General features: G+C 37.4%; 1 protein-coding gene across 3 annotated transcripts in view; it reads right to left on the bottom strand.

Moving 5' to 3' along the window:
* The window catches only part of LOC122569065 (BAI1-associated protein 3), a 123,860-nt gene that overhangs the window by 18,587 nt on the left and 93,196 nt on the right, over window positions 1-12,077 (bottom strand). For all 3 annotated transcript variants that reach the window (XM_043729528.1, XM_043729530.1, XM_043729529.1), the window contains exons 5-10: window positions 7,662-7,829; window positions 6,238-6,304; window positions 4,190-4,379; window positions 1,872-2,018; window positions 1,630-1,674; window positions 666-822 (exon numbers count right to left, since the gene is read on the bottom strand). In XM_043729528.1, the coding sequence (XP_043585463.1) occupies window positions 666-822; window positions 1,630-1,674; window positions 1,872-2,018; window positions 4,190-4,379; window positions 6,238-6,304; window positions 7,662-7,829 (774 nt within the window). The remainder of the gene's footprint in view (window positions 1-665; window positions 823-1,629; window positions 1,675-1,871; window positions 2,019-4,189; window positions 4,380-6,237; window positions 6,305-7,661; window positions 7,830-12,077) is intronic.

The raw sequence follows: 12,077 nt of genomic DNA, 5'->3' as shown, positions 1-12,077 counted from the left end.
ACAAAAGCGATGGTTCAAAGTACACAAGGAACGTAATTCTGTGCGATTACTTGTGTTGAATAAATTATATGACATAACAGAGAAAAAGCTACGAGATCCATAAGTGTGTAAAGGGATTTTCCACTTAATCTTAATAATTTGTATTTAAATAAATAAAATTTCGTATGAGAAAAGCGATTATTCTGTTATTCGAAAATTCCATTATCCGAGCAATTTTCTCTCGCTATTAGTTCGGATAAGGCATAAGGGAGGCTCTACTCTAACTGTTTTTCTGTATTTAGAGTGACAGTGAATTGTATTTTCATCTGGAAAATTTATTGATGATAGTTTTAGAGATACCGAAAAGATGTACTTGAAAGAGCTAAACGAAATGATAATATTCATATGTGTCATCGATATTAACGTTAAATAAACTCAATAAAGGTCGAATTGTTTGCTTGGTTAGGGAAAGAATTTTTCTTCTCGATTATTGATAAAAGAAACGCATTTAATATTTGCGCGTAAGAAACGTAACGTATCAATTGTACGATCAAAATTACTCTTAACGAACGAACTTTTAAAGTTAACGAACGTAAAGCGAATATTGGGAATGAAATTACGAGTTTTGTAATTCCGTTATTATGATAGCATAAATACGAAACTCATTAGGTAGATTGATGCGATACCTGAAGCGGAATATTCACGCAGCCAAGAAAATCGTCCTGGCCGCCGGATCTCGCGCTCTGCGCGATCTGTTTGAAGAATCTTCCGAGTCCCTTGACGCCGCGTACTTCGTTCAGCTTGCTCACTGCATCGAACACGGAGGACTCGTCGTCGTGGTCCCTGAAACTATGTCTGTCAGGCCAACACAAACACTTTCGACAGAAGGGAGTACGAGAAGGGGCACGAAAGCACACTCAGGAAATCATTGATCTTATTTACTCAACGAACCTTGCTGATATTAATGCCAGTGATTAACGAATTGATTTCCATATATATACTGGCGAGACACGTAAGATGTAGATGTTCGAAGTATAATGTCAATGGTATAGTAAGAAAATGATATTATTGAATTATTGACACTTGAAGTAAGATGTGACATAAAGAGAGAAGAATAAAATGAAAAAAATTGAAGTAAGATGTGACATAAAGAGAGAAAAATAAAATCGAGAAGTAATCGACGGATAATTTGAGTAAAATAGCGTTTTGTTCGTGGTTCAAAATAGGATACAAAATAGAACAAGAAATAGATAAATAGTGGAATAATGGTAGATTCATAAACGAAACGATTTTTTTATAGGAAGGAAAATGAGGTAGGTGAAATGAAATCTGCTCGTAATACGTTCTGTTTCCAACGTGAAAGCATCGGTTTCAAAAATACATTATGCATTTGGCTAAAAATTGGAAGCCACGAGAATCTGCATTTGAAATTTCGAAATTTCAAATTAGGATATTTGCAGGTGACCGTTTGAAATTGCAAATTTGCAAACTAACTTTTTTCCAAATTAACTTCTCCAAATCACATTTTAACGAAACAAATTTCATTTCACGTTATTCACAGCCATATCCATCACGGTATCTACCCACGCACTATACCGTACCAAAGAAGAAAAGCACCAAATAGCCAACCTGATAAACGACACCACTCACCATATATCCAGGTGCAGAATATCCGTGTTGATGTCGTCGATGTCGCTGAAATGGAAGAGAAAAACGAGAAAATGTTAAACCGTGTGTCACGCTGATCCAATATGAAATTTCACGTAACGTGTTTCTGATCGCTTTCCCGGACTACAGAAGAAGCGACAAAGACGTGGAAGTAAAAAGAAGAGAAAAGAAAGGAGAAGAAGAAGAAGAATCGAAGTCCCCGAAGGATACACGGGTTTGCTTACAAACGAAATTTCTCGTTCCATCGTGGACTTAGCGTGTGCGGCTTCACCGACGTCGCGCGTATGAACTTGGCTGGTACCGCGCCGCTCAACGATTCTCGATGCTCGCGTCTGCTCGTATGCTCCTTGCGCTTGAACGACAACCTGAAACTGATTTCCAACGGATACAATAACTTCCACGGATATTCCACGCGCTTCTCTATCTCCTTTCAGGCTTTGCGGGACGCGAGTATGTTCCTTCAAATAGTTAATTTTGTGTGGCAATGAAATTTTCGTTCCTTTGGTTAGGCTGTGCCTTGTAACTTGTTACAGATGCTACGAAACATCAAACTCTGTGCACGGTGTATTAAATAAAATTCCGTATTTTTATCTCGGTCCTGTATTTTAGATTTGCCTTGAGGAAATATTTACGTCGAAGTTACCTTGTACACGCACATAACAAATATTACAAACCCTATAGCCGTATGAACGTGTTTCCACCTTAAACGCTAAAGCTTGTGTAATACAAGAATTTCATTTAAACTATCTGCCATTACCGTGCCAATTGCCACGAGACGTTACACTTAACCAGATTAGCTCAAACAACATTCTCAAAGAAATTGAATTCAACCGTTCGTTCCTCCAACTAAATCTACCCTCGTGTGTGTTCGTAAAAACATTTCTCACATTTTCTTCAGTCGTTTCTTCGCCAGCTTCTCCACGTTCGGCATGGCTGTCTTCTAGCACTCGATTTTTCGAACGACTCGACGAGAGACACGTGGTCTCGTTTCGCGCGTCGTCGCGATACCACTGAGAATTAATCGCGTTGCTGCCTGCACGAGGAGACAATGCCGACGAGATAGAGCCGCGAGACGTTCGATTCTCAATGCACCGCGGCCTTATTCCGCCGCGAAAGCGTCGCCAACAGAACTTGCCGCATCCGGCAACCGTTCATTGTTATCGCGACTCATTGTGAAAATGTCACTCGATTGCTCGTCTGGAGTAGGTCTGTGTCTGCTCTAACAGCATCGAACGATCGATCGAACGTCTTGCTTCGGATTAATCGATGATTTGTAGCAAATTGATTACACTTTTCTTTATTGAAGAGGAATTTGTTCCTGTTGGTCGTAATTTACGGTAGAAAATAATTGAAGTTTCAATTTACGCGGAATAACGAGCATTGTACAAATCAGATTATTTGATAGAAACATCGATTTAGATTTCTATAGTTATCGGTTCCATTGTTTTAAACATTCCTTTCCTATCGTGGATAAAGCGTCGATATCGGAAAAGGTAATGACCAAGAATAAGAAGTACCGAGGCTTTGATTTAAGTGATAAAATGTTGGAATGTTCGAGAAATGAGGATCAATTAAAAAACGTTTCCGATAATCCTTTATCTGGGTTTTAATCAGCAGGTTTACCTTCTCAAGTACTCCCAAGTTCCATTCTAAGTATAATGATTTTACTGGAATCAGGGTAACGATTTCATTTTTATCTACTTCTATGGAAAATTTCTATTTTACTGCTATATACTACACAGGTATCGTTGGAACTATCAACGAAAAAAGAATTGAATCGTCGAATCGTCTATAGGACAGAAGCTTTTATTCAGCAATTATTACATACAATTAAACAGACGATACACGTATCGAGCTATGAATTTCTGTTGGGCGCCATCGAATCTGGATTAAATCAAATTCTCAACATCGTGACAGCTACCTTTGATGAATCTCGACGTTTCTTATTACAACTTTTGATTCTGTAGACCTGTTCCAGCCATTTAAAATTCGATATTTCATAGGATCTCTATTTTCAACCTCAACAGTTTCAACGCTAAACAGAATTAATATTAATAGAATATCGAACGTTTTCCAATAAACATGATTAAAAAGAGCTACGATACGCTTCAAGGTTAAGCACGATATTTTGAATATTCGATAAATCATGCAAATCGATCAGACTGCGGATTATGCGCATCCCCGGTAAGAGTTTGCAGGGAAATTCATAGAAAAAGCGTTTGAAGTAATATGAATTCGAAGTAATTACTGCACGTTGATCTTTAAAGCTCGATTTAACAGGCTCATAATATATCATTATACGTAGCAATGATGATTGGAAGGAATCAAATCTATTTGATTTATCGCCAATTTTCTAATCAAAATACATCCGGTCGAAAATAAGCAAGTGTTTGGATACTTTTGAGCCTATTTTTTCGTATTACGTACACTTTTGAATTTCTTTGAAATTTTCTACACCTTCAAATCATTTATACGAGTATAAACATCCGCGGTCTATCGATCGCTCGATGCAACCAAAGGGTACGTCGATGTGTCGACTTACCTATGGTGTTTCCGTAATTTCTCGTGATGAGAATTCTCGGTTTCACCACCGTCGGAAAGGGCACGGGTCGCTTGTCTCGGCGATGCTGGCGGCGTGTGGGGTGAGTGCGCAGTTAAATTCGTTTGCGGACTCAACGGTGCACCTGTATTACCCGGTTGAATTCCTAACATGCAGTAAGGGTCGCTGAATCCTGGAGGACATATATAGAATCTTGTTCAGACTAACTCTCCTCTGGCAAACACTCAAATCTAACGACTTCCGTAATTGGAGAAAAAACATTCTGGATTTGAGCGAAGAGACTATGTGCTTTAGAGATTTTGTATTTTTTCACGATCCTCTTTTCGTGTGTATGTTCCTCCAAAGTATAGAAAATAAAATAAGATGAATTTTTATCATCTTGATAATATAGATGTCTTTTGTAACGCGACGAAGAGATAATTAATTGGAGGAAATTTTCATTTAAGAAACGGTGGTACACGATTGAAAAATATTAGTTGTTTCGTGATTACTTGGCGGATATTTCTGTGGTACACCGGTGTACACATAGAATGCAGCGTAAAAATATTTCGATATTTTTCGTCGATATATATGTTTTTTCAGTGACACGGTGTAGACTCTAGACGGAATAAACAAAGGAACGTCCTAGATTTAGACGGAAAAAATATACGATCGTGGAAAAATTTTAATTATTTCGCCATACATCTCTTATATTTCACAATGTGTACGTTCTTTTGTACAAAAATATAAAATTCTCCATAATGGATTCTCTTTTTTTTTTTTCTTTTTTAATAAAAATATGTCCTTTTGAACGATACGATACACCGACTTTTAAGTTGTGGCTGTTTCGCTCAACTCTCTGCGGTGTTTTGTAGAGTGGAATGAGCAAGGTTTACTCCTTTTTTTCCGAGAGTTACCTTAAGTTGTTGCAGCAGTTTTGAGATAGATCTTTTATAGAGAAAGTTTACGAGAATAGGGCCGTATCTTTTATGACGAAGTACTTGGATGCTTTGTCTTTATTGGATCTTATCCTCGTACTCTTTAGATATCAGAATCTATGCGTCTTTGTACATTTCAAAGAATGTAACTAGCACGATGCGAATTTGTGCGTGTATTACTCAATACGCACTCTATTCTATAAACTATCTCAATTTGTTAGAAACATCTGTAAGAAACATTTTTACGGACGAATAATATAAACTGAGGATTATTTTTTGAGAATTTCGAAGCATTTTTCAGCGTTTTTCAGTACTTTTCAGAATTTTTCAGCGTTTAAAAATTGCAGTTTGAATTTCTTTCGCAGCCGCTCTACACAATATTAGTCATCCTGCATTATACAAATTTGACAGAAATGATTCTTCTTTCTCATGAAACTGGGCTGCGGATTTTTATGCGGATTTTTATGGGAAATTTAAACGTACAGAAATGCACGGAATAAGCACGACATCCAAATATACATAAAATATTCCAAGAGAATATTCCATAGAATAACTAGAACGCTTTGAAACTTATTTTGATATTCAATAAGTGAAATAAATTTAAATTCTATTTCTTACAGTTAGGTTCGTAAAAATATGAATTCGCACGAGTTTCCACAGTCTATTAAAAATTTTAATAACGATTATGACAACGATAGTAGAATAACTACACATTATTCTATTATTAAACACGAATAACAGAGACATTTCGACACAGATATTTGGAATATAAAAGATGTATTTAATTTCCGTAACATGATGTATGACGCGGTATCGATCATTTTCAGTGATCGAGATAGATTTAAAAGTCTACCAGACTGTCTTCGCAATTATTCAATCCGTTATCGTGCAAAAGGGCTTGAAATATTGAGAAGTAACGTCGGGAACCGAAAGATGCATCGCTTTTCGTCCTGTTCCCACGTCAAAATTTATGACATCGGTGACTGCGTCCGGATTATGTATGCATGTAATTCGATGGAAAATTCATTTGCGTTTCACTAGACTCGTTAAACTTCTACGGGCGTTACGTGGTGCTGCATAATTAAACGCGAAACACGCTAAATAAATGCTTACCGTTCGCGTCCTTCGCTTCTAGTCCCTCTGCTTCCACAACTACCACGCTTAGGACAACTATCGGTGGCTGAAAAGTTTGACAACCGTTTCAAAAAATAATTAATCATTTTCGTCTTGATTAAAAATACAAGTTTACCGACTAAAGGAGTTTACGCGATTTTCATGGTACACGTATATCGGAGTAAAATTTATGAGAATAATTTTACGACGATCGATCAGACGTATAATTGGATACATTTTATTTGGACATTGAACATAATATAGCGAATATACGATTGTGACTGTAAACGGATCGTAATGTTTTATTCTTATCGTGTGTTTTAATTTCAATGTAAAATGAATTATATTTCCGATATAATATCACTTTTTTTTTTATATCTTTTAATCATGAAGCTATTTGTTTCATTATTAAAAACAGCTGGATACCGAGTCGATTGGAATTATATTATTTAGCCGACGATAAAATATGGAGAAACGGGGCAGTAATTGTTGCAGCGGTGTTTCTTATTAATTTGCTTTATCCAACTTTGATGCTGTTTCGTATCGTTGGCCAAGAATGAAATCGTTTTACGGGGCTTCGTTTTTCATTTTCCGTATAAATGTAATAAAGCTTTGTTTCAGTAATTGCTCGCTTTGTAACGGTACTGCGTTATGCTTGCGTATACCGTGTCGTTTTTAAATAACGTTTCATAACGCGACGAGCTGTGCGACAAGACTCGAATCGAACTTTTTGCCCGAATATATGTTTCAGTAACCGCGTATTATTGCTTTTATTTCAAATGCGCAATTTCCACTGTGATATTATTTACAAAGCACGCCGCTTCTTTTCATCTTCGTTATCGAATCCGTTCGATCCCTCATTACTCGAATTAAATAAGACAAAACGACAACTGAGACGTACTTCAAAAAGCATAAAAGGATATCCTCGGCAATAATCGTACGTTTAAGACTAAATATCAGGTCGTCCGAAAACTTTCTTTCGCTTTAGAAGGAAATAATGGACGCACAACATTTTCCGTTTTATATTATTTTATCGAATTACGTACGACCCATTTTGCTCTATCAAGATTGAGATTGCAACGTTCAGACAGCTTAGGTTTCATGTTTGTATAATGATGCGTCTGTAGAAGAAAGACACTTTTCGGACAACCTAATAGCATATTCATGCTGTATACCAATCGTTCACTAAGTGCACGTTCGCGACAAATGTCTCGTCACTTTTATATACATTTCCGGATTGGTTTCAAATTCCGCTATTACAATCGCTACAGTTGTACGCCACTACAGCGTCGACGAAATTCCAGAAAGTTTCATGTAACGCAGATAATATATTCATAAAAATATCGTGCAGCAGATTGTTCGAATACTTTGGCGAGCCACCACACGTACGATCGAATAATAAGAAAGAACACGATGAAACGTACCTTCTCTTCCGATGCGATGTTCAGATATCGTCGATGTTGATCCGGCGGAACCCCAAAAGCTTCCTGCGCATACCTATAAAGATCTTCCTTGTAGTGCGCGTATTGTCCCGTGCTAGCGCCCACAGTGTTGGCGACCGTGTAGAGGACTTCTATGTACAACTGTTCCAACTGAAACAATGTTTTTAAACGCGTATTGTATTCGTTGGAAACAGTTCGTCCCACGACAATCTGCAGTTGAATGTTCAACCGCGTTTTTCGTTATCAATTTGACGCGCCCCCTTTCGAGAGGCACCCATTCCATATCCCTTCGAGGAAACTTTAAAACGAGATTTCTCTTTGTTTCAGCCGCTGATGAAAACATGCTGAAGCATTAACGTACAACAAAGACTCGTGTATCTTTATCTTTTTTAACTTTTCTTCGTTCGTTTCTTTGATACCAAGCCGCTCCTTTGTTTCCCTTGGTTTTTAGATTTCAAGCGACGGGAAAAGTTTAAACAGACACGGTGATTTATTATTTAAGAGCGGAAATGTACAACGGCAGAACAGTTGCGAGACTTTGAAGTCTTAAATACTCGTTTCGCGATTGTAGTTTATATTGCACGGAGAATTCAGATTTAATTGGCTACTTGGATTCGATATTATCTCGATCCTTTGAACGCAATTTTTCAATGTTATCCTGTTTCCTCTCCAAAGTGTTGTAATATCGTTATCAAATAAGTTTATTGATGAAACCTATTTTCGAGTATAAAAATTATTTAAACGAAGAATTTGTTATTTTGCTTAACGTTATTTTACAAGTATATCAGTTTACAAAATGTAACGAATACCATCGTAATAGTATCTCTAGAATATTTCTGTAATAGTATATCAAAATACTAAATTCTTTTCCTGAAATTACGAAAAATTAACGTTTTACCGATTTACGTTCATTAATAACAAGGTAGCAAATTACTTCATTATCGAAAACTTACGAAGATTTTAATGGAATGTCGCAAATTCCCACATTATTCCAGCTATTAAGCGAGGTAATACGCTTAACGATAAGCGATAATTGGACAGGATTTCCGAGTAATTTTTCAACGAGAAATATTTCATTGCTTCAACGAGTGCTTCCAGCCGACTTCGTTCAATCACGCTGGTGTAAGTGAAATTCATCGAGGTTTGACCAAGCTGCAAGATAAATAGCACAGCGAGAGCTTGTGAAACCTCTCTTCCATGAGAATTTCCTTTTCGGCGGTCCTCAATTTATGGTAATCAGAACCGCTATGTAGCTGGTACACGCGAGTGCAAGAGTGGCTACTTTTTAACAAACCATTTTTTTTTTTTGTTACTTTTTTTCGCCCAACAATGTCCGTAAAAAAAGGCAGGCTAAACGACGTACGAAAAAAAAAGAAAGAAGTTTTAGAAATAAAGTTACCAGATTATGCGAACGCGAGATAAAATATGCGCCAATGATTCCGGGTCATCTGGCCATTAACGGTGTATCCTAATGCGCGTTAACGTCTGCATGTATTACGAACGGCGCTTGAAACAAGACCAATCGCTTTACCTAAACAAAGTACGAAATGTTCAATAGGCACATGAATAATTACAGTGCGTTGTACATTATTCGATATTGCACAGTACAATTATCGTGCAAGTTTAAGATTAATAATAAATTATCGAAGTCTTCGTTATTAACAAAATGTGATAATATCGAGTTCAATATATTTACATAATGATATTAACCAAAGCTGAAAGCACAAAACACGAGTAGACGGAGAAAGACAAAATTGATCGCGAATTCCCAAAATTCGTTCTTTGTCGTTGTCGATTTGATACAACGCGTAAGAGAGTGAAAAGGCTAATTATAAAATATAAAAATATAACAACCGATATGGATATTGGTTGAAACGACTAGTCCGAATTTCGGAAAATCCGATTTGCATGTTTTATATAAAATTCGAAACTTTAAATGTCAACGAGAGTTTCACGAATTCTGTTTGTTACACAATCTGGCGTACAAGGAGATTAATTAAGCATAATTTTGTTGGAAGTTGATTGGCGAAATAAGGTTTCTACTTTTAAGCTGCATCGTAATTTTACCACTGAGAATATAACTTTTAAAAGTTTCGACGGAAATCTGGTACCGGAGGTAAATAACGAGTTACCTGGAAGATTTATTTGTAGAAAGGTGGAGAAAATTTTATAGCTAACGATTAAGGAGCAGGCTAAGTTAAAAAGAGATAATTAGATACAGCTTCGTAACCGTTACAAAAAACTTTAAGGTCGGTGATTTACTTGTTCATGGACTGTACTGAAAAGTATGACGTTGTTATTATTCACTTCAAATTGTTTTATCTACAACGTGAAAACTGTTTTGCTTGTGTATCCCATAGCGAAACAATTTAAAAATTCAATACATCGGCAAATGTTATTTTTTATTCAGTTTTAGGATTAAATATGCACTTTTACCTGTTGAATCCTCTTGAATATACTAAAAATATTGACAGTTGTAACATAGCGCTACAAGGATTAACGTCAAATATTTGAGATATGATTTATATTTCTTTTACTAGAAATTCTTGTAATTAATTGAAACTTGTGTACTACTTACTCCTTCGTAACATTTCTTAACAGTTTGTAAAGGATTTCCGTTTAAGAACGAGACGAAAACGAATTAAATAACTTACGATCAAAACAGGATTCAAAGTTTAAATGCGAATCGTTTCGAGCTCTTGACAAAATATTATTTCTACGTTAAAATCCCGATTTATCTCGAGGAGAATTTGCATAAAATATACTTGATCCCGATGGATCGCTTGCATCCGTTGAAAGGTATTTTCTTTCTTCGCCACGGTATATCATTTTTCGTTCGTCTAATTCGCTTCGTCGTTGTAGCGTATCGGTGGTTCGACAGAAAGGAACGTGTAACGCGATTTCAGTGGAAATAATAAGCGGAAAGCGATCGCGTTTTCAGTTCCTAACGAAGCGGAAAAAAGAGAAATCGGCGTTGCAACCAGCGTAAAGCGTGCCGAGAGGAGAAGGCTGTGCGACGATCCGAACGATTTGATGGAATCCTTTCGAGGCCACTCGACGAAACGCGAACGCCATTATTCTTTCCGTGGCGCGCTTCTTGTTACTCATTTCCTTCCGGATAAATGACGACGCTGCGATCGTTTGCTTTACGAGGGATCTCTTTTATGAGGCCGGAAAGACGTGGAATCGAGCGTGAAAAATTGGTTCAATCGCATTCAGTTCTAACAACCTTTGAATCGCGTTATTTATCTGTGTGATATATTACATAAAGATATATATTTATATATATATACAGGGTGGTTGATAACTGGTAGTACAAGCGGAAAGGGAGCGATTCTACGCGAAGAAAGAAGTCGAAAATATAGAATAAAAATTTTTCGTTTGAGGCTTTGTTTTCGAGAAAATCGACTTTGAATTTTCGCCCGGTACGCGTGCACTTATATATATATGTCGGGTTAATATTAGAATTTTGGGCGCGTAACAATTCTTCATTTGAGTTTGCCATCGTTTTGCACAACAGAAATTATATTCACACGTATAAATATGACTTTTGCAAAGTTTTACGAATAATAAGTTTAACAAACGCTATTAACAATGTTCTTGACTTCAAACGAATCCACGGTCAACGGGAAAAACTCTCTGTACAATAGATTATATTTTGTAACACAAAATGAAGTTAACTGTGACGCTCGGTTACTTTCTGACTGACAGACTCGACGATATCAGTAAACTCTCCAAGGTGATCACAAGAATAAAAGACAGATACGATCACATTTGTCAATTGCATATTGATCAGGGATATCAACAAAATTCCAGGCGCCGTTACTAGGCAGACCCGCGTAGAGCCGACATTGCTCCTGGCCGGGGCTTGTTTGTTAATACAACGTGTGTCGCTCAATATCGGTATTTCTTCTGTTAGATAACACGTTCATCCCGTGACCGTGGCTACGTTCAGCGACCTGTTGTGTCACCTCGAGCCCAGGTATTGGAGATCTTCCCAAAATTCCAAAAGAAAGGCCCGATGTCCCTACATCTCCGACATATATATGTAATATCGCGGGCATAAGGCCTCGGAGTTAGCGGGTAAACCACATACAATGTCGCGAGAGCTGAGGCGTTCTTAAACCATAAACAATGTCCCGAGAGCCGAGGTGCCGATGGGCTCCTAAATGTGTCATCGGTCCTTCAAATGAATAGTTTAAAGAAAAGGTCTACGTGGCTTTGGCCACGAGCGGTCGCAGAACACGTGTGTGGTGGGTCTACGGGAAGACAAAAGACATGCGAGAGCAGGGCAGTTTGAGTTGAGAAGTCGAAGACGGTGAATCGAGAAGTCAGTCGGAGAGTGCGAGTTGTGCTGTCGATATAGTGCTGTTAGCGTTGTCGAGAGAGTGTGGTCCG

The sequence above is a fragment of the Bombus pyrosoma genome, linkage group LG7 (assembly GCF_014825855.1).
Source record: "Bombus pyrosoma isolate SC7728 linkage group LG7, ASM1482585v1, whole genome shotgun sequence".
Lineage (NCBI taxonomy): Eukaryota > Metazoa > Arthropoda > Insecta > Hymenoptera > Apidae > Bombus > Bombus pyrosoma.
The sequence above is the reverse complement of the archived record's forward strand: the minus strand, read 5'-3'. Positions and strand labels throughout refer to the sequence as shown.